Consider the following 23757-nt stretch of genomic DNA (forward strand, 5'->3'; position numbering starts at 1 on the left):
TATATATATATAGATAAAACCTATGGCTTTTCTGATTGAATTGTTTTACACAAGTCTTTTTGATGCCATTTTCATTTATAGCCTGCAGTTTGATGACAGTCAAGGCTGCATGCTGAAAGCAGTACTTCGAATATAATTTTTCACATTGTGACTTGGATGGAGAGCTGTGTCATTGGCACTCCTACCACATCTTCTTATTTCTATCATATTCCAAGTCGCTAGTTTTAAAGTTTCTTATTGTGCACTATCTACTGCTCACCTGATTTCTGTAGAAAAGTATATTCTCCAGGGAGTTTTGAGAGGAAAAGTGCAAAATATTCTTTAGGTGTTTAAGCAAGAAAGCTCATTCAATCTAGATTAACCAAAGTTTGAATGCTATGACTTGAACACTACAATGGGAGCTGATTGCACACATAGTGATCCATCGTGGGTACTTCTCATTGAGAATATTGTTCCCCTGCATTTAAACCTGGAAAATCTTTTTTTTTTTCTAATTGAATACTAAAGTGTGATGCAAATCTTTAATGTGTAAATAAATTTGCATTCATTTAAAGGCTGTAGTCTGAACTGTAAGACAATTGCACCTCACAGGTACTAACTAGTCAGTGCCCAGCTGCCCAATACTTTACACTTGAGAGGTTTAGCTACCTATAAAACCAGGTTTAATCCACCACTTTCCACATAAGAAAATTCCTGAACTAAATCAGGAATACGACAGTTGTTTTCCATTTATTTGAGGTTTTTGAGCTTTCAATCTGCCATTTGATAAAGGCCTTTCTGATTTGAGTTTTCCCTTGGAGTTTGGTATTTTAGCTATTCTTCTTTACATCTGAAGGAAAGTGGGCATTCGTTATTGTAAAAAAATGTCAAGAAATATAAAGCAGTCATCAATATAAGCATAATTTATTGTTGACCATGATAGCTGTTGTACAGTATATAAATACAGAATTAACAATATTTGTATCAATCAATATGCCCCGTTAAAATCCCCATAACAATATGATACACCATGCCCCAACATAGCATTTTTTATTCATTTTAAAGCACGCAAAATCACAAAACTGAGGCTTCAGCCTGGTACCATGTTCTTCTGAATTTTGTCATGGTACCAGTCTAAATTTACCCTGTATATATAAATTGCCAGTGATATTTTAGCTAAATGCTCACTATATAAATATACACACATACACCATATGATAATAAGTAAGGTATTTTGAATTGTAATCATGAAACTGCAATAACACGAACAAAGTATGACGTAAAAGTTACTTTTAACCTTGAAATGATGATAGTGTGGAAATAAATAAAAACTGATGGTAAATTTTACAATTATGATGCAGACTACAGGGTGGTGAACACTAGAGTACAAATTTCATATTATACTATCTAGTTCTAATTGGACAAAGTTAATGATTTATAGATTGATCATACCCCTCCACTTCAAATAAACAACAACCATGGCTTATCTGTTTTAGTTTAACTGGGAGGAGGGTGTTGTTGCTGTCCCATTGAAAAATACTAGTATCCTAATCCAAAACATTGTACAGCTTAAAGTTCTTACATATACAAATACCACTGTAAAACTGTGTACATGGTGTAACCTGAATTTAGAATGTTCATCCATCCTTCATATATAATAGGCATAAGACAAACACATTCTTCTTAATATCCAAATATGTGTTGAACTGCTTGGTAGGTATTCCAAGCAAACTTCATGCTTAACTTCAAGACTCATTTAATGGGAGCAAGAAACAACAAAATAGACAAAACACAAGTTTGCTACTACCAACCAGTATAACACAACTAAAGAAAACCAACAACACATATAACAGACATAGGAGTCTGTGCCAATCAGGATCTTTATTTCTGTGGATTCATTTTATTAAAAGGATCAAAAACACCCAAAGGAGCCATATGGTAAACATCAATGTGAACCTATTGACAAAAAACTGTCACTCATTTTTTTATACACTGGATTCAGTATATTTTTTTTAGTATAAAGGTACCAGTTTGTTTTGGATGAATCCATAATGATCCGTCATATTGGCATGTGTTTATATCTCTATAACTTGAATAAAACCAACAATTGGAATTTTACCATCAGATTAGAATATTAACTTTGTCTGCATACGAAAACGGTTGGTATTTAACTCCTTCGGATAAAAAATTGTAGAACTTGTATAAATCATGTCTTTCAAATAACTTTTTTTCAGGATAGTGTTGAAAAAGGCATTAACCACCCATCAATTAATCAATAATATCTAAATATGAATGTAAGGATTTCAAAATGAGGCAATTCTGGCTTTTTGGTACTTTTCACTTACATAAAAGATTGATTGCTTGGTGATCATTTTACGCCACACATCACAAAAATGCTAATCTCAACGACAGATATTTCACTTACAGAAAAGAAGTTAAAATGATGACAGAAAATAAATAAGATACATTTTATAAATCATGAATGATATCTGAGAGGATAATGATGTCTTCAGAACACCGTACATATATTATTTCATAGAATTTTTAACCTTATTTATTACTCATACAAATTATCTTTTACATACACTTTCCTGTATTTTATACATTGTATTTACATTTCCATTGGAATGGCGTGCAGAATTGTACTGCAATACAATACTAAAATTAACTTATAATGCCCTTTAATGTATGGTATTACAAAAATAAATGAACCCACTGTATTAAAAAATGTCTCATCTTTACACAAAAATGCTTAATAGAAATGATAAATATATTTTACACCATGTTTAAAAATTCCATCAAAAAGATCACCATCTGATTACAGCGGTACTTAACACAACTTTTTCTCAATTAAAAGATTTTTCTCTTTTTATCCAACAATGTTTCTCACAATGAATGTAAGATAAAATATGTTAATATAATATGTTTCCACATTCTGTTATCAGATAAGGAACTTTCAATGGTATTTTTAGATTAAGTGTAAAATGCACCATTAATGCCATTAATAAATTGCCTACGTTCAAATTGTTATAATGCTTCACCTAACTAACTCGTAAAAACAAACCCTTACACTGAGTCAAAAATATTTTCTGGGAGCAGAAAAAGAGAGTAACAGCAAAGCCAAAATTTCAAAGCAATTAAAGCATGACAGTAGAAAAGAGACACAAAAAAGGTAATGGTGCAGACAGGAAACATTGTAGTAAAAGTAATACTTAATTCAAACCAAGCAAGGGCTAAAACAGTGTAAACAATTCATTAATGAGGTGTTATTCAACATCTCTCACCTGACTGGGAAAAACAGAGTAAACAATTCATTAATGAGGTGTTATTCAACATCTCTCACCTGACTAGGTAAAACCAAACCTCTATTTTTAATGTTTAGCCAGAAATGAGTTTAAAGAAAATGTATGACTATATAAGTTTAAACTTCAACAAGCAGGCTTTACAATTGAAAAAGATTTCCTAATTCACTTAATGGCACATTAGCACAAAAGAGAAAGCATAAGAGATCAGAAATTGCCTCAATAGGTGGTTACCCCGTTTTCAATATGCCTCCCTGGGTACCATGTATGTTTAAATGAAACAGTCATATGTCAAAAACATGCACTTTTAATAAATTTAGACATAATTTCTATTTACTTCATACTACATACAGTATGATTCATTTTAACTCCAATTACATGAAATTATGTTTTGTTAAAAGAATGACACTGGCAATGAATCCACATTCATTATTTCAACAGACAGAAATTATTATGCAAATATTTAAATATTGAATCATCACAATTCACAAATCTAATATAATATGTGATACTTAGCACTAATTTTTTTTGTCGGAATGATTCTATTATAGTAGCATGAATTGCTGACCCTCCTTCAGCACTTAGTGTCTCTTCCCTCCTTTTGACATAATTCATGTTGCTTAATATTCAGTTTTCTGTGTAGTGTTTTCCTTCTGCTCATTATTTTGTCTGTCTTTCCAGACTTTATTTTTTTTGATTGCCCTTCAGACCCACCTTCCCTTTCCTACACAAATCTATTTTGGAAATTAAAAGCTTGACACATTCAATAGACTATTTGATGTTAAATACAATAAGATGTTATGTAAATTACTTAATTTTTGGTGTATATACAAGACTAAATATACCCCTTATGATGTAGCATCTATATAGAAATTCTTTATATTTTTGAACATTTTAAATTTTACAGTTTTTGGACTGAAAGTTGTTCATATATATTCATCCTTTGTGATCAACCTAAAACAAAGAGATTTTTTTGTGATAAAAATTGCGAAATCAGTAAAAAAAAATCCTCACAAAAATTGCCAATCTTTACAGTGCATGGCATACAGATACAAGTATGAAACAAATTTTCATGTATTTCAAATACAATTTCCCTCATTTTCAGCTGAAAGGCAAGTTAGACACTCAGGTATCTATACAACTGCATCATGGTTTTACAACTAAGCTTCAAATTCATAAATTAACTGATAAATGACTACATGGGGATCGCTGTTTAAAATATCACATCATAACAGGGGCCCAGTTCAAACTATATTAGCTATAGACTGGTCCCCAACATTTCTAGTTTTTGGGTACCAGTTGATACTTTGATGGCTGTTGACTGGTTCCTTATGTTTAAAAATCAATGCCAGCTGGTATCAGTTCACTAGCTGTAAACTGGTCTCAAATGTTCCAACTGAATCTCTAATGCTATCCTTTGCTCCATAACTTCTTGTAATTCTTGATTTAATTCACTACTTAATCGTTCTAACATGGAATTCCTTTCTTTATGAGTTCTTATTGCCATCTGTAAATCTTTTTTATCTCTACTAACTTGTCTAAAAATAAAACAGTTCATATACAAATTTCTGAAACTTTGACTGAAAGGCTAAGTGGGTAATTTTCATCAGTATTCATTGACAACATGTAAATGTGATATGAATGTGAATCCACCTTTGTACTGCTAGTACTAGAAATGAAGATGTGGATGTATTAGGCTTTTTTTTTTCTTTCATACTTACAACTGCTCAGCCAGAATTTAATTTGATAGCCTGAAGACCAAAGGAGAATATACAGTACAGAAAGAATCGTGGGGGGTTGGGGTTGGGGGGGGGGGGGTTTACTTCCTATATTTTTAGTGGTATGAGTGTGCCGCAAAACAGGGTCGCTTTTTCATGCCCTGCTGGTTAGAACAGGGTCCCCTTTTCATGTCCTGCTGGTGAGAACAGGGTCTTTTTTAAAACAAAGTATTTGTCTAGAACAGGATTGCTTATTTAATTGTTTAAGGTACAGCCTAGGACCCGGGTCAAGAACAGCAACTCTTTTTTGTACGGTCTAGAACTGGATACATTTTCTGAGCATGTCTGGAACAGGGTATGTTTTTTCAATATTTCTGCTTAAAACAGGGTATGTTTTTCAATGTTTTCTGGTTAGAACAGGGTATGATTTGGCAAGTGCAGTCAGCACAGTTATACCTGAAAGGATAGTCAGTAACCCCCCAGGAGGAGGAGTAAAGATTGGTTGTCTCTTGGTCAGAGTATTATGTCTGGTTATGGTGACATGTCTTCCTGTACACTTGTTAACTCCCATGATAAAAATCCTGCTCAGATTATAGGTCTAGTACAAAGCAGGATCCCTATTTAACTCTAACTAACATGTTCTGTCCTGATGTGCATTTAATATTTGCCACCACCAATCATAATCATTTAATATTTGCCACCACCAATCATAATCATTTAATATTTGCCACCACCAATCATAATCATTTAATATTTGCCACCACCAATCATAATCATTTAATATTTGACACCACCAATCATAATCATTTAATATTTGCCACCACCAATCATAATCATTTAATATTTGCCACCACCAATCATAATCATTTAATAATTGACACCACCAATCATAATCATTTAATATTTGCCACCACCAATCATAATCAATCAGAGCAGAACAGTGTAAACATCTTTGAGTCAACAAACAACTTTCAACTTATAAGCACAGGCCAATGGCCCCTAAAATCTGGTGTGGGCTACTTAAATTTCTGCTTTTCTTGTATACCCGGACTTTATATGTGGGCTACAAAATTTAAGCTGTGGGCTACCATTGTCAAAGTCTATCCCTGTTATAAACATGCTCTTTTTTTTATCAGGCCTGATTTCATGGTGTCACATCTTACAAGGTCTATCCAAATTAATTTTGCAAAGCATTCTCCTCAGGTCAGTGCTTGGAGTCATCTTAAACTTGCAGTAATGTGACAGGTTTTTTTTCCTGTGACATTGAGATGCAGACCAGCGATGTTCCTTTGCTTTTTAAGTTTTTTCACTGAGCATGTCCTGATTTTGTGTCATGAATGGATACCCAGTATCTTTTGTTTTGGTACCAACGAAAATACCTGAATGCAGTGTATATGTATACATGTCATTAAAATTGTTTACCTGTAAGGTAATTTTTGTTTCTCCCCAGCACCTTCTTCCTGATTTTCAGGTACATCAAAAGTCACCGTCGGTGATATCGTCTGTAAAAATATAAAATATCACAAATCAAGTCAAAGGTTATCTGGTTATATATAAAACTAATAAAATCCCAATTAGGCAAATTGTTGGTCAACATAAAATATTAAAGAAATTTGTCAGATGGAATTTATATACATTTTTTCGAGATCTCATTGACATGTTAAACCTGTTTGCACAGTTTTAATTTTTGAATTATCTTTCTCCCAGACTTTATATAACTTGTAATGGTCAAACTTGCATAATGGCAAATTTATTATATAATGAGTCTGAGGGAAAACAGAACTTTCTTCTTGCAAGGCCGTGAACACAATTTGATATGGAGACAAGCGTTTGGTTTTGAAATTTCCTACATGTAGTTACAGCCCTGTTAAAATAAAAGTGAGGTATGGTTTCCTGAGACAATATACCTCAAGTTAAATGAAACCAATTTTCAGACATTTCAAGTATATTCAAATAATATTTATACTTTTGTTATTAAAAAATTTGGGAAGTGTTTCCCGATTTTTTTGGGGAAAAAAGATGAATTTATGAAGAATCTGGTGCCATCTCATACTTTCAATTAGACCTGCTGAGTTGTTTATTTTCAATACATTGCAAGTCAGGTAATTTATTTTCAAACTACCACAGAACAAACCATTTATTTTTGTGATTATCAAGGCTGAGTTATTTATTTTTCAAAATCCTCCTGGCCGCTCCCCCCCCCCCCACCCCCAGAATATCAAATGGTCGTCCCCTTAAATAAACCCTGAAACCAAATTTCAGAAATCCTTGTATTGTAGTTCCTGAGAAAAATGCGACGAAAATTTTCAACTTGGTTATCATGTGTAAAATAATACAAGTGTTTGGTAAACAGGAAGTTGTTGAGTGATGAATCTGAAAACCCATCACACAGTATAGCAGACTTAGACTTATATAAACCTTGAAACCAAATTTCAGAATTCCTTGTATTGTAGTTCCTGAGAAAAATGCGACGAAAAATATTCATGGGACGGTCGGACTGAGGAACTGATGGATGGATGGACGGACCGATGGACAGACAGAGATATAAAACAGTATACCCCCCTTTTTTCAAAGTGGGGGTATAATAATGCCCATAAATGGAGCATAAAAATGTCTTTACCGTAATTTGTTACAATATATGACTTACCTGTGGATCTGAGGACCCAGGTATCACTAGACTAGCATCTGTAAGTAAATAAAACAACCATCTGTAGTTTATCATAGGATTTTTAATTGTAACAAACAAGCAGCATATGTTACATCGGATTGTGAAAATCATAAATACATATCTGTCAATGTTTCTGATAAAAGTAGTTCCTGAACAAAATACTTTATCTCCCTCTGAATACCAATTGGCCGTTTCAGAATCTAAAGCATCATGGGTAATTTCATTGTTCGTACCCCAAAATGAAAATGACATCACGTCATTTGTTAAATTTCCATTGTTTATGACATTTTTAACCAATCAGGACGTTTTGGTGTACACTTTTGAAAATATTACCCAGAATGCATTAGATTCTAAAACGGCGAATTGGAGAAAAAGATGATCAGGAAGTACTGTAAATTAAGAAATTATTGTGTGCATTTATTATTGCGATTTTTAAAGAATGAAGAAAAATGGGAGTTAAATTATTGTGATTTTGAAAAAAATTGCATACATATCTTAGAACTTTATTAACTCTCTAGACAGTTTACACTGTAACAAAAGGCAGACGAATGATACAAATGATAATTTACAATGGTGAACAAAATAGAAAGAAATATACATACATAGTTCATTATACCTAACCAATGTTGTAGCTAAGAGAATGCAATTTCTTATTATAGCAATACTCAACCAGACACAATATTTGCATTAATAAAAAACCTCGCAATAATTTCTGAATTTACAGTAGTCTACAGAAAGACACGTTATTGTCCAATCATCATAAAATAATCTTCACTTTTAAAATCTAAATACTCTGAGGTGGGCATAAAAACAGGAAATATTGATTTTAAGCCTTACATTTTACACTACTGTAAATGGCATGAAGACCTCCCTATCATGAGAGAAGCATGCCATCACAAGACAGATGAGCTGAACACAATCTCTTATGTCCAGGTGAGCTGAACACAATCTCTTATGTCCAGGTGAGCTAAACTTACCTCCAGCTTCAGCACCTACACTTTTGCTTGGTCCCTGAAATTATAAAATACACTGATGGTTAAAAAACAACAAATACAAGTTAAGAAATAACACATGGAAAATCTAGGATAAACAATTCGATAGCATTTCTTCAATATTTGATTGTTCACCATGTATAGTTTGAATATTGTTGGAGGGAAGCTGTTGTAGTTAAAGATGATACATGCTATATATCTCCTATTTGTTTCGGACATGTAGACTGCTACCAGACCTGCTCCCACCTTTGAAGTACAACAAATAAAATTGAGAATGGAAATGGGGAATGTATCAAAAAGACAACAACCCGACTTGAGTGTGCTTCAGTTAAAACCATCACATTATTAAATATAATTAAGAGCAGAAAACAGCAGAAGGCCACCAATCAATACAGCCATAAAATCTCATACCTGGAAGTGTGCTTCAGTTAAAACCATCACATCATCCTATGTGAAGATAAACTTACAAAATTTTTGAATGTAATTAAAAGCAGAAAACAGCAGGCCACCAATCAATACAGCCATAAAATCTCATACCCGGAAGTGTGCTTCAGTTAAAACCATCACATTGAATTGTGGGTTCACTTACTACAAGTCTTTGACTGTCTATTGGATTGATGAGAATTGTTTGAAGAAAAAAAAAATTAGCTTATCTAGTCTTACTATTAATTGTAATGAGTAAGCTCTTCTGTGTGAAGATAAACTTATCAAATTATTATAACCTAATGAGTAAGCTCTCCTATGTGAAGATAAACTTACCAAATTATTAAAACCTAATGAATAAGCTCTCCTGTGTGAAGATAAACTTACCAAATTATTATAATCTAATGAGTAAGCTCTCCTGTGTGAAGATAAACTTACCAAATTATTATATTCTTATGAGTAAGCTCTCCTGTGTGAAAATAAACTTACCAAATTATTATAATCTAATGAGTAAGCTCTCCTGTGTGAAGATAAACTTACCAAATTATTATAACCTAATGAGTAAACTCTCCTGTGTGAAGATAAACTTACCAAGTTATTATAATCTAATGAGTAAGCTCTCCTGTGTTTATCTAGTCCATCACTTTGAGATAAACGATTATCTACCTCAGCAGGTACCATGGTGTTTAGAGCTTCTTGTGAAGGAATCGGCTCAAACTTATTAAATTTGTTTATTTTTTCTGAACCTATTGCACTAAAAGTAATGTTTCCTCTTTTGACAGCTGGGCTCTAAAATTTAAAACAAAATCATTAAGAACAAACATAGTAGCTTCAGGATCTTAAATAATTGTCAAAAATTTCCCAGATTTTGCAAAAAGTGCACTTTCCTATACCCCTACTTCCCCAAAACTAGCATTAACCACTTACAATTGAAAATAAAACTACAAAATACAAAAATATTTGTAAATTTGTAAAAGTAGCATGCAGAAAAAATATTACATTCTTTCCTTATTATTTAATTCTAAATTCCAGTTTTAAGGAGTAAATCATGAAAATATAAATGATGTCAAGGTCACATGACAAAATTATGAGCTGATAGACAAAAACTTTTTTCCAATCAGAAGAAGTGTTACACCAAAAATTTGATTATAAGGATATAACAAAAGACAACTATTTAAGAAATTCCAGAGCATGAACAGATGCAGCAAGCTTCAAATATTTTTGTTTTAAAAATTTCAGTTTGACTTACGTCTTTCGGAGAAGCACGCGGAGGAACAGCTGGTGGCTGTGAAAGACCTACAAATAAATAATAGCATTTTTACAAATAAATAGATATAAGAAGATGTGGTATGAGTGCCAATGAGACAACTCTCCATTAAAGTTTTAATATGTAAAAGTAAACCATTATAGGTCAGAGTACAGTCTTCAACATGGAGCCTTGCCTTACACCAAACAGCACGCTATAAAGGGCCCCAAAAAATTACTAGTGTAAAACTATACAAAAAGGGAAAACTAATGGTCTAAGCTATATATAAAGTTTTCATTTAAGCAAGTAAATTTAATAATTGAATCAGACTTTCGAACTTCAAAGTTTTATTTTCCTTCGGTTTTTCTCTTGTTCTTCATACTTCAACACGTCAGGTTTTATATAATTCATTTGCATTTTCTTCAAGAGAATTATAAAACAAAATTGATTAAACCCAGGTTTCGAATCAACAATAGAGCTCAACACAAGGTTCAACTGTATTCAACAGATTTTACTATATCATATAATATATAGTACATGTAATTCAGAAAACTTGATTATCTGTAAATTTTCAAATACATGTATCTAAAACTGTTAGGGAGCCTTACATGCTAAAATTAGATAATCAAACTATCTATGGAAAAGTGCATAATGTTGGATGGTTAAATGCATATTCAGGATGAGAAAATGTTATGATCATGCACACAATATTATACTTCACTGGAGTGCTGATGCACATTTTTGACAAGCCAGCTCACAGGGTAACAGCCTGAAAGAAAACATGTCGCCCAAACCTGGACAGTGTTAATCTATATGCTCACCATTCTTTGCTCTTAATCCTATTAAAGTGCTACATGCTTGGTACATTGCAGTTTTGTTCCAAGAAGTATTATGCTTCACAGGATGTACAAATAAGACAATATGTGGGTCATGGTCACACGGTTGACAGTCATAAATCGTTACTACACCCTAAGAAACTAAGTGAGAATTAAAACCAGGTCATCTTTTTTTTACTCGCTGTTCTGTGGATGGTTGTTTACCTTTAGACCATCTATTTTTAGCGGATGTCTGGATAGATCTAAGTCTCAGTAGAATTTTGTTGGAGAATCTTACAAAATAAAGTAATGCTTGGACCTACCTTGGAGATCAACAGAAAGACTACGACCATGTTGCTGTGGGGGTCTTGGTGGTGGAGCAGGGGGTTCTTCCTGTCCCATACCATCAGCTTGACTAGAGGCTTGAACTGGAATTAATAATCCTGTTACTGTTCCTGGAACTTAAAACAATATCGTCACATGATAAGCATGATGTACTGTGGATTTTACAGCTTGGTCACATATTTTACTAGATGAAAACAGTGGTTTCAAATTTTCAGCTTAATGTTTGTAAATTGAATGTAAAAAAGACTCAGATAAGAACTATATATCGACAAATATACAAGCATGCTTATATCTATACATATAACAGGAGTTTTTCTCTTGAAGCCAGATTTTATGATTCCGTCAAAAAAAATCTATTTCATTAAATTCTCTTTTGTTTTTTTAAACTGAATATATAATATAATAGACTTTTCTAATTCAATGATAATTTTGTAAGTATGTTTTTTTAACTTTAAGATTAAATCCATAAAATTGGCATCCAATGATACAAACAAAATTTGACAATATACATATATAGAAATACATCAGGTATTATTTCCTATAATATCTTACAGATACATTTACAACATTTCACCACAGCATGCCCCTTAAGGTGGTAGACCTTGGTTCAGGGAGATAACTCTTTAAATCAGTTATGTGTTTGTAAAAGTCAAGTTTCATCAATGTTTTTTAAGCATTTACCTGAAACAGATTGGAAATAATCTATGTAACCTAGAAGCTTAGAATATATTTATGAAAATGGTTGACACAAATGTACTGATGATTTTAAGAGTTATTTCCCTTAACCTAGGTCTACCTCCTTAAACATGCACAAATATATTTTCCATTTCAGAATCTAAAGACTTATTGGTAACTTAACTGTTTATACACCAAAATAAAGGAATACCACTATTGAATATCAATTTGGTTAAAATCTGTTAACAAATTAAAACAATTTGGTTTACGCTTTTAATAAATCCCCCGATTGTTTTTAGATTCAGAAATTACCAATGCAGCAATGACAATGTTTTATATGACTGTTGATTTCACTTCCAACTAAATGAAGTTTCCTCTACTTTATTGTTTAAATGTTCTTTTATGATGTTTATGTTTCAATGTTCTTATATGATGTGTGCTTTTTCAAATTAATATTATGTAAATTTTCTGACAGGCTCCATTAAAGCTGAAGTTATACAACAAACAAGGGATAATTCAGGTGAACTTAACGTGAATACTGATCAATACTGGTAATTGTGAGTAGGTTACTTTACAATATCAGGATGAAGATTCATAAAACAGGGTACTAAATCATGTGATATAAAATATGAGCATAAAGAAACTTCAGTGTCTGCAATGCTTATTATAATGTAAGTTCATAAATATATATAACATATAACTAAATTCTAGTGATTGTTAATAATTAATTTTTTGATTAGTGATATATTTGTTAAGTCATAAGTAACAGCCAGTCTCCAAAAATCAATGAGCCTAAAAAAGGGACTAAACAGGCATGTTTTTTTAATAAACAAGAATGGGTCCATTGTAAACAGATGCCCCATTCACATCATCATTTTCTATGTTTAGTGGACTGTGAAATGGAGGTCAAAACTCTTATTTGGCATAAAAATTAGAAAGATCAAAAAGAACATGTATGATAAGTTTCAAGTTGAATAGGTCTTCAACTTAATAAAAAAAATACATTGACCAAAAATTTTAACCTGAAGTGGGACAGACGTCAGGAAAAACACAGATGGATAGAGGAATGAGTTCGCAGACTGAAAAACATTATGCCCCTAGGTAATTTCTTACGACCATAATCCCAACATCTTTTATGCCATTATAATGTTAAAATGAAAATTTGTAAAAAAGAGAATACCAGTAAATAAGATAAAAAAAGTGAAGAAACCAGGTCATTACAAAATTTTCCATTTCATTTGCCTACATTTGAACCCTAACATATACAATGTATATGAACTGAATATATTAAACAAAATAAGGGCATAATTTTTAATTCCAACTTCTTGAGTTTTTAAAACATGTTAAAAATGGGAGACTGGCAGCAACTTTTCCTTTGAGACAATTTATAAGGGGAGGTAATAAGTAACATCAATCAGGGGAGATAATTAGTAAAACTCAATCAAGGGAGATAACCACACACACTTCTGTATACCTGGTGCTGGTCTATTTGGTATGGGAGAAGGACCTAGATTTCTGGTTTCGACAGACACTGGAGGACTAGGCGAGGATGGCTGTACAGGTATTGAGGTGTCTACTAAAGGTGCAGGCTCTGTAAACATAAGCAACATTGATGCAGCCATTACTATTTGGCTATTCTAGGAAAAGTTATGTAGCAGATTGTAAGGCACTCCACTTTGCAAAGTGTAGTAGTAAGTTATGCTTGTTATTTTTGATTTAAATATTCTCAACTCCTTACTATACTTCATTTATTTCAGTGGGTACCAATTTTTCTGGATTGAGAAAAAATCCTGGTAATTTGATTTTCATAAGTCATTGAACATTAAAATCCAGGATAATTCTTATTCAAATTATAAAACTGAACCCAAAGTTAATACAAAGAGAGGAAGAATATGGGTTAAAGGTTAAATGTGCATTAAACTTTCAGATTCACCACTTAAATATTTTCTTGGAGTGCCTTCAAACCCATGACTATTAAAATAGCCTCTACTATCAATAACTTGCATTGTATCCACATTAAATGGATTGCAGACAGTGGTAAATTACCAATTTATATTAATAGTGAAGTTTACAACAATCTTTCAATGTTTTTATTTAGAATTAAGTATATTTAATTATTTTAATGAAAATACAATGCAAGATATTCTAGTTTTTATGTAATGCAATGACAAAGATATCTGTGTTTATATGTCACTAATATCTACATACATCAGATTCATCTAATGACTCGAATACAAATTACCCTACATTTATACCACAAGAAATAAAATGCTTCGCTGAGAGCAGGCAGATACAACCCCAGAATTCAAAACCCTGAACAGTTGCGGCAAAATTGGACACAATATTCAAGCTCGAAACTGTTTGAATTTGGATCGTGATCAAATTTGTTTTTACATATTAGAGGTTTCTGACACAAAATAAATGTGGTCAAAGATCTTACAAATCTATAAAAAAATATGAACCCCTTAAAAAAAAATTGTGGACAAAAATGCCCTTTCCAAACTTTTTAAAATCCCCCTTAAAGCAGGTACCCTCAAACTCAATCCTAACCTTTCCTTTGTAGTATGGAACCCTGTAATACAATTTCAGAGAGATTGATGCACTTAAACACAATTTATTGTCTGGAAACTAAAAAAATGCTTGTTTTTGGCCGCCTTATTCCTGCATGTTTTGGGCAATTACCCCAAACTCAATCCCAGCCTTCCCTTTGAGATATGGAACCTTGTGGTACAATATCAAGAGATAAACTGTATCTCCTAGTATTTTGAACATAAAAACTCAATCAATAATGGTCATGCTAAATGTAAACAATTCAAGTAAATATTATTACATGCTAGATAATTAAAGAATGCTTTTTCTTTTTTTATTATTAAAATCCGATCTTCAAAGTTTTGTGATGATAAAATATAATTTGAAATTAAAATTATTTTCAAGATGAAACATATTTTTGTAAGCAGAGGGCTGTCATCTTCAATGCATGCAACTTACTTTATATACAAAAGGATGGACTAATTAGGAGATATGAGCCAAAGTTTTGATTTATTCAAATGAAACAGAACCTTTCTATTTTCAGACATATTTTTCAGAAGATATAGCCAACTGTTGATTTATTTATTTGATGTGTATTGTTTATGAAAAGAGTTCAAGGGAGACAATTCAATTATCTCCCTTTGAGCAGAGTACAATTTAGGTTGATTGTTGGTTGCTTTACGCCGCAGGGTACAATTTAGGGCAGGTAACTAAGGTGTCTTTTGTGTTGTGTTCAATTTACTGGTATACATGACATATAGGTTACTTCCTTAATTTTGTATGAGTTCACATTATGAATATGCATATACAAGAATGTTCAAATTTTTCTAAGGTCTGTTCCAGAAAATACTATGTCACCCCCCCCCCCCCCCCCCCCCCCCCCCTAGGGAAGGCTTTTTTTTTTAAATTTTCTGTGGGTGGTTGTATTTGAAATTTGAAATACCAAAATGCAAAGGGAGTGTTGTTCTAGTTTATTTTATTTCTGGGTGGTTGGGGCTAACAAAAAGTGCTGTCAATGGGGTGAGGGGGGCATAGTATTTTCTGGAATGGCCCTGACCATGCATTTGATAAATTTAAGATGCAGAAGCTGAGTAGGATAGATGCATGTTTTGTATTCTGACATGCTAGAATATCACATGATCATAAACCATTCATGCCATTCACACATGCAGTTAACATTAGAATACCCTTAGCTTTTTTTCCCTTACAAACATAAAACTATGTCAGAATGTGGTACAAAAGAATATGGTAAAAAAATTAGACTGAAATGGAGAAATATTTTGCCTTTTTCAATAATAATTTACAAAAAGAATTACAAAAAATTCAAAAGATAATACAACTCTAGATCTTTGTTGAAATTTACTAATCATTTACAAGGTCATAATATTAAAGGAAATAGTTTTAATACCCTTTCCTTAAACTAAAATTTCATCTTATAAACAATTTTTTAAAGTGTAAGTGATAGTTCATGTTAATAATATACTGTGTTAATACTTTATTCTACATAAAATAGGCTTCACTTCATTAATACCAAAGCTTAATTTGAGAGTTTCCAGTTCATTGACAATCTAACAGAGTACAGGAAAATTTAATTCACAAAATGTATTTTAAGTTATTTTATTGCTGGAAAAGTGAAATATAAACTGCAAACTCCCAATTGCAATGTCACCGTAAACTTTGTAGAAAAGATCTTGACATCATGGGATATATTACATAGTTAATTCGTTTCTCATCAAAAATTTTAAGTGCTTTCAAAGCACTGGTAAGGTTCCTTTCAGCTGATAAAATTTCTATAAACACAATTATATTGAAATTTGTTTCTGATGTCAAATGTTGTAGAATAAAACTTCACTTTCATTAAAATAAGTTTAACAGATAAATTTAATAAAAAAAATTTTATATTGAAACAAACTAACAAAGTTTTTGAACAATCAAATGGTTAAACTTTATTTAAACACATGACAGTCATGTGACTGTGGATAAAGGTATTTGACTTGATATCCCATGATGACAAAGTTAGTAAGCATGCTATTAGCTCTACCTGAGTATGCCCTAACCCTTTCCCTACCATCTTTCTTTAATGTCTCTGGTGATGCTCTCATAGGCACAGGATGAACTATGACAGCTTCCTGCAAGAAAAAAATTTTGAGTAAAGTTCAATTTTTTGGCAAATATTTGACAGAGCTGTATCAATCAATGAATACATGACTAACTGAATCTTGAGGAACCAGTCCGGAACAATGATTTTCAGAAATTGAAGGAACCAGTACAGATTGACTTACTTGATTGGAAGGAACAAATCCAAAACAAGGGTTTACTGGATCTGAAGGAACCAGTTCAGAAGATTAATTTACTAAGTCTGAAAGAACTAGTCCTGAAGATTGACTTACTGGATCTGAAGGAACCAGTCCAGAACAATGAGCTACTGGATCTGAAGGAACCAGTCCAGAAGATTGACTTACTAGATCTGAAGGAAACAGTCCAGTAGAACATTTACCCATTTTTGGGGTGCACCAATATAGTGATGGATCATACACACTAAAGAAGAAGAAGGAACCAGTCCAGTAGAATGACTTACTGGATCTGAAGAAACCAGTCCAGAAGATTGACTTACTGGATCTGAAGGAACCGGTTTAGAGAAATCAAACTGTACAGGTTGATTAGGTGATGACATATCACTGGGCACCCTGGGGGACTCTTGGATTAATGACTGTGCCCACTGTGGTTGTGCCTGTGGCGATGTTGACTGATCAGGAGAATTGGCCCTCTTCAATGTACTTCCTTTAGGAAGGTCTGCACTGAATGGTTCTTCTACAATACAGAAAACAAAATTGTAAAATGTAAATAATCATTTTTACTTTTTTCAAGATGGAAGCTTGTTTTCTTTTGAAATGAAACTTGTACTTAGTTTTATTTTTTGATGTAATGCAGTTATGAAATACATCAATATACAATGATATAGTATTACATTTATTAGATATTTTTGGGAATACATCTTGAAACATTTATTGCAGGAATATAAAGATAGATAGTCCTTCTTATATTGCAGCTGAAACAATCTGATTAATTATGCAAGAATGTATATTTACATCACAAGCAACATCGACATTCTGGATAGCTTAGCTAAACAATCAACACATGTAAATATAAATTAAATAAACTTAACTTTAATTTCATATCAATAACAAGTTAGGAAAACTTGGACACAGTACCTGTGTTTTAATCAGTTGCAAGATTCTGCAATATTGTATTACTGCTTTGGAGAGAAACCTGACAAGAGCTCGCAAATGTTTTCGGACAAAGTACTGTAATTCAGAAATTATTGCAATGTTTTTATTGTTGCAGAAAATACGACAAGGGTATATTCGCAATAATCTAAACTCGCCTTCTGAATCTTTTTATATGAATTAGCAGGATTTTTCTCAATATTGCAAAAATTAAAATCGCATTAAGTCTTCAATGACAAAATCTCAATAATAAAGGGTCACAATAATTTCTGAATTTACAATAAATAAAAGTAGAATTTTCAGATATAACATCTCTGTGTCCTTGCAAGTAAAAGGAATCTCTCAGATTTGATGTTAGCATGTTTATCTTACCATCTGTGAATGCTGTATAGGGCATCAAAGAGAGAGGTAGTCGTTCTGGGAGTTCAATCTCATGTCTTCTTAACACGACCAGATGCATAGCTATACAGAACTCTTCTAATGACAGAGCACCATCTTTATTGATGTCAGATAAATTCCTGTAATTATAAAATATATAAATGTTATAGCAAATTGAGCATACCATACATGCAATCTGGTTATAAATAACTTACTTTATAAAACACAAATTACACTAAAATGAAGACCACAGGCATACCAATACCTGATACTCTACAATTTCTGACTGAAATTGAAAGTACATTAAATAGGGTTATTTTCATCTAAGGTTTTGTTTATGGTGTAGGCCTGTGTAGAAGACTGTACTTTGACCTATAATGGTTTACTTTTATTAATTGTGACTTGGATAGAGAGTTGTCTCATTGGCACTAATACCACATATTCTTAGAATCTACATTTAAACCTTGGTTGTCTTTTTTATTCCTCTTCCAAGCCTTGTTCAATACATTTAAATGACCAATGAAATATTTTAAGTTTATTTGGCAGTTAAATCATGATTAGTAAATCTTTTTTAATGTTTTCTTCTTTCTTGTTGATTTATGTACGCCTCATGGTGTACTGGGGTCATACCGTTCGGACGAAACCACCCCCCTTGAAATCAAATAAGCACTGTTAAAGTCTACGTTTTGTTCAAATTGTGACTGTTAAAGTCGAGTTCATGAGTCCAACAAACCCCCCCTTGGAAATTCCTAGCTACGGGCCTGGGGGTACTTCAGGGTGTTATCCATATCTACGGATATGAACGTAGATAACTTATATGGAGATTTTTGTTATGGATATGAACGTAGATAACTTATATTGAGATTTTTATTACGGATATGAACGTAGATAACTTATATTGAGATTTTTGTTACGGATATGAACGTAGAAAACTTATATTGAGATTTTTGTTACGGATATGAATGTAGATAACTTACATGTATTTTTGTTACGGATATGAACGTAGATAACTTATATTGAGATTTTTGTTGTTGAAATGCATGTCCAGATAAAATCAATTCATTTTTGCTTGAGAAACAAGAATGTCTCCCCAGTACACGAATGCCCCACTCGCACTATCATTTTCTATGTTCAGTGGACCGTGAAATTGGGGTAAACCCTCTAATTTGGCATAAAAATTAAAAAGATCATATCATAGGGAACATGTATACTAAGTTTGAAGTCGATTGGACTTCAACTTCATCAAAAACTACCGTGACCAAAAACTTTAACCTGAAGCGGGACAGACGGACGAACGAACGAACGGACGGACGAACGGACGCACAGACCAGAAAACATAATGCCCCTCTACTATCGTAGGTGGGGCATAAAAAAGATCACATAAACATGTTAATGAATCTGTTTTGGTCAAGTGACTGAATGACCGAGATGAATAGACTGGTTCCTGGTATATCATATATATAGAATTTGTCTATACATCCTATCAAGTAACCAGTTCGTAAACAGATTATGCACATTTTCTCTACTGCACAGGCTCATTGAAAACTTAATAATAATTTCAAAAGGTTTTCACAGTTTTCAAGTTTTATAACTTCTACGAAAAAATATGATTAAATTTCAAACTTATATGGTGAAGATCAGCAAAGGGGTTCAAAAATGATTGATGATATTCTACTTGTAAATATTTGTTGATACAGAACAGCTTACCAGATCTGTGATAATTCTCTGACCGGTAATTTGGACTTCTCAAAAAATTCTTTTGCTACTCCACCTGAAAATTTACATGTTAATAATTATGCATAATAATTATGAATAGATTTTTAGACTTTACAAATAATTCCTGTAATACCCACCTGAAATATAAACAATGTACATCAACAATTAATAACCTGGCCTTGCGGTCATAAAACTTTTGAGTCTGTTTTTTGTACTCATACTCGTAAATCAACCAATCAAAATGCTGGATTTCATGTTTCGAGCATGATTTTTGTGCTCCAAGCACTAAGCAAAGTTTTATGACTTCAACCCCTGAATTAACATTGCCCATGCTACTAATAACACTTCTGTATCACCTATTTAAGTTCATACTGGTTTACACTTCTTTTTCTTTTTTTTCGGGGGGTGGGGGGGTGGGGGGGGGGGGGGGGGGTGGGGAGTCTTCTGTCGACTGTCATGTCTGTGTAATACTTTTTAAACTGTTGTTTACTGTTCCTAGGTTAAAAGCAATGTTTTTGTTTTGTTACTTTTTCAACTTATGATTTTAACTGTCCCTTTGATAAATTTTCAGGGAGTTACTGTTTCGAACCTGTAGAGGTTTATGTGGAATATTTTGTCACTGTTTTCTCTACACTTCTCAATGTACCATATATTAATTCTGCATCTTGTTCACAAATATTCTGATCTTTGAATTGAAGTTACAATTTCTAGTTCTCTATCTGCATAAAATATCTAATATATCTGAGTTGTCTCCCATGGAAGATATAAGAACTCCTGATAAACCCATTTATAGAAACTACTTTTTGGGGCTTTTTCCTTAATATTAATACTAGAACTACATATTTATCCAATATTTGCCACTTGACATATATCAAACAAAACCCAATCAATCAGTTGTAATGTCTGCTTGGCTACAACCCCCCCCCCCCCCCACCCCCCCTTTTCCATGTCTATTTAAAGGTCTGGAATTCTTACCTATTATAAACCCTTGTAAGTCTGGTTGCATGCTTTGGAATTCTTACCTATTATAAGCCCTTGTAAGTCTGGTTGCATGTTCTGGAATTCTTACCTATTATTACCCCTTGTAAGTCTGGTTGCATGCTTTGGAATTGTTTGATGTAATATTCTTTTTGTTCGTCACTGATGGCCCAAACGTCATCCACACTCTCTGGGTCTGAACTGATGGATGATGAATCAAAACCAGGGGGCTCTAAACTATATTTCTTTGGACCAGTTCCCAATAAACCTAAAATAATAGAAAATAATGTTAATGATGATGTCTGAGGACTTATTTTTCACTCTAAAATCTTATGCTCTGACCCATTTGTTATCATTTGACCATGAATACAGGTAAATGAAAAGTGCTGAAGGATGATCATGATGTATTCTATCATATGCTGTATTCATTACAAGAATAAGATAAAATTATGAAAATATCCTTTATTATTACATTGGTTGCAATGATTTATATTGATTTCCCAGTTTTACTTCACTCTCCGACATCATACAACAATAGGCGTTGTCAAGACGTCGATAATGGCAGACCAAAACAAATTGTGAATGCATAGAAAAAAGATATAGATCTTTACATGTTTTACATTAATTTCTTTTAAAAAAAGCCATTTGCCAATGTAATAAAAAGAATAACTAATTAAAGAATTCAAATATCGAAAAATATTCAACTCGTGACCGAACAACACTGATAATGAATTCATGCGCTACGGGCATTCGTGAATTAATGTGTTGTTTGGTCACTCGTTGAATATTTTTCTCTATTTGAATTCTTCCATTAGTTATTGTTAGTGTAAATCTTACTTTTAAGAAAATAAGAAACAGAGACAAGAAAAATTTAAAATAAAACCTGAAAAAGTTCAAGACTTTCTTCTCTTCATTGGCATTCACTTAAAAAATCTGATTAAAAATTAATAAAAGGTAGCCTGTTTCATGCTGAAAATGATTTTATTTTGACCTTTGAACTTTTACCTTTTAAACTAATTTGGTTATCCTGACCTTAGTTTGACCCTTTATAACTAAATTAAAAAGTATTACTATATATATCTAAGTTTAAACAATATTTCAGGTCATATTAACACATATTCTTACCATGACTTTCCTCATCTTCAAATGATGCCCAGCCGACATCATGTGTTGAATTTATTGAATTAAAACTTCCATGATGGGGAGCTGTTCCTTGTGTTGGCTTCTGTGGATTAACCTGATTAGTGATGGAAACGGTTGGAATGCTTGGCTGATGAGCAGGGGGTGGGGATGATGGAGGGGGAGGGGATGTTTTTTGAGTTGGTGATCTGGGATTTAACGGAGATTCTTCTCTAGTATGTGTCTGAAAAAGAAAATCAATACATAGTACCGGGTAGTTGAATTAATAACTAAACTTCTGAATTTACAATACAAGTTGATTTCAATACATTAAACATTATTTTCATTTTCTTTTTCCAAACAATAGTTTTCAATTCTCATGAATGCCATAACTAGATGTAAACATAAACAAACTTGATCTGTGTACTGATATTTTACCTGAGTTACTGATTGTTGTGTCTGTTGCTGAGTAGGTAATGGCCCAGGTGGTCCAGCAGGTCCAGGGTCCCTATCAACTAATGCCCTTTGTTGACCAGAATCTCTTCGAGTATGTGTTTTCCGTGTAACTGGAGGGGGTGGGAGTTGACCAGCAGGAGGGTGTTGCTGTAAAGGAATCGCCTGACCAGATCTAAATACAAGAAAAAACAAGAAGTAATTGTAACAGGATGCTGTTACGAAGTCTCCCAAACAAAGCTCCCATAACTCGCCATTCATATGGTCCCATATTCATTTGATTTGATTTTTTGTCCCATACAAGAATATATATGGCTTATAGGGGTGGGGATCTCCACCATTTACAAGTATTTAAACAGGAAGGGGTGGTGGTGACCCCCAGGTACTTTACGTTCATTTCATTTGATTTGTTTTATTGTCCCATACAAGAATATATATGGTTTAGGGTTGATGATGTTAACCGTTTACAAGTTTTCAAACAAGAGGGAGTGGGGTGACCCCCTCAGGACTTCCCTTTTATTTCATTTCATTTGTTTTATTGTCCCCTACAAAAAAATATATGGATTAGGGCTGGGGATGTTGACCGTTTACAAGTTTTCAAACAAGAGGGGGTGGGGTGACCCCCTCGGGACTTCCCTTTTATTTCATTTCATTTGTTTTATTGTCCCCTACAAGAATATATATGGTTTAGGGGTGGGGATCTGGACCGTTTACAAGATAATAGCACATTCTCAAATTGAACGCGGTGGGGATGACCCCCGGGGACTTCCCTTTAATTTCATTTGATTTGTTTTATCGTCCCATTCAAGAATATATATGGTTTAGGGGTGGGGATGTTGACTGTTTACAAGTTTTCAAACAAGAGGGGGTTGGGCGACCCCCTAGGAACTTCCCTTTTATATCATTTCATTTGTTTTATTGTCCCCTACAAAAATATATATGGTTTAGGGGTGGGGATCTGGACCGTTTACAAGATAATAGCACATTCTCAAATTGAACGGGGTGGGGATGACCCCAGGGGACTTCCCTTTAATTTCATTTGATTTGTTTTATCGTCCCATTCAAGAATATATATGGTTTAGGGGTGGGGATCTGGACCGTTTACAAGATAAAAGCATATTCTCAAATTTAAGGGGGTGGGGATGACCTCCTAGGGACTCCCCCTATATTTCATGTGATTTGTTTTATTGTCCT

The 23757-nt window shown here is 33.1% G+C and overlaps 1 protein-coding gene across 8 annotated transcripts in view; it reads right to left on the reverse strand.

The window, feature by feature from the left end:
- Positions 1-887: 887 nt before the first annotated feature.
- Positions 888-23757, reverse strand: part of LOC139491993 (ralBP1-associated Eps domain-containing protein 1-like) — a 48181-nt gene continuing 25311 nt past the window's right edge. Inside the window, exons 5-19 of one of the 8 annotated variants that reach the window (XM_071280006.1) lie at positions 22549-22738; positions 22117-22354; positions 21083-21259; positions 20005-20068; positions 18292-18437; positions 17307-17503; positions 16761-16821; positions 13638-13754; positions 11467-11604; positions 10332-10378; positions 9674-9871; positions 8645-8678; positions 7647-7684; positions 6422-6501; positions 888-4819 (exon numbers count right to left, since the gene is read on the reverse strand). In XM_071280006.1, the coding sequence (XP_071136107.1) occupies positions 4648-4819; positions 6422-6501; positions 7647-7684; positions 8645-8678; positions 9674-9871; positions 10332-10378; positions 11467-11604; positions 13638-13754; positions 16761-16821; positions 17307-17503; positions 18292-18437; positions 20005-20068; positions 21083-21259; positions 22117-22354; positions 22549-22738 (1897 nt within the window). In that variant the 3' untranslated portion in view covers positions 888-4647. Of the gene's footprint in view, positions 4820-6421; positions 6502-7646; positions 7685-8644; positions 8679-9673; positions 9872-10331; positions 10379-11466; positions 11605-13637; positions 13755-16733; positions 16822-17270; positions 17504-18291; positions 18438-20004; positions 20069-21082; positions 21260-22116; positions 22355-22548; positions 22739-23757 lie in introns of all 8 variants that reach the window. The other 7 variants (XM_071280005.1, XM_071280004.1, XM_071280003.1 and 4 more) reach the window with 7 other exon arrangements.

Source organism: Mytilus edulis, chromosome 10, assembly GCF_963676685.1.
Source record: "Mytilus edulis chromosome 10, xbMytEdul2.2, whole genome shotgun sequence".
NCBI classification, from domain to species: Eukaryota; Metazoa; Mollusca; class Bivalvia; order Mytilida; family Mytilidae; genus Mytilus; species Mytilus edulis.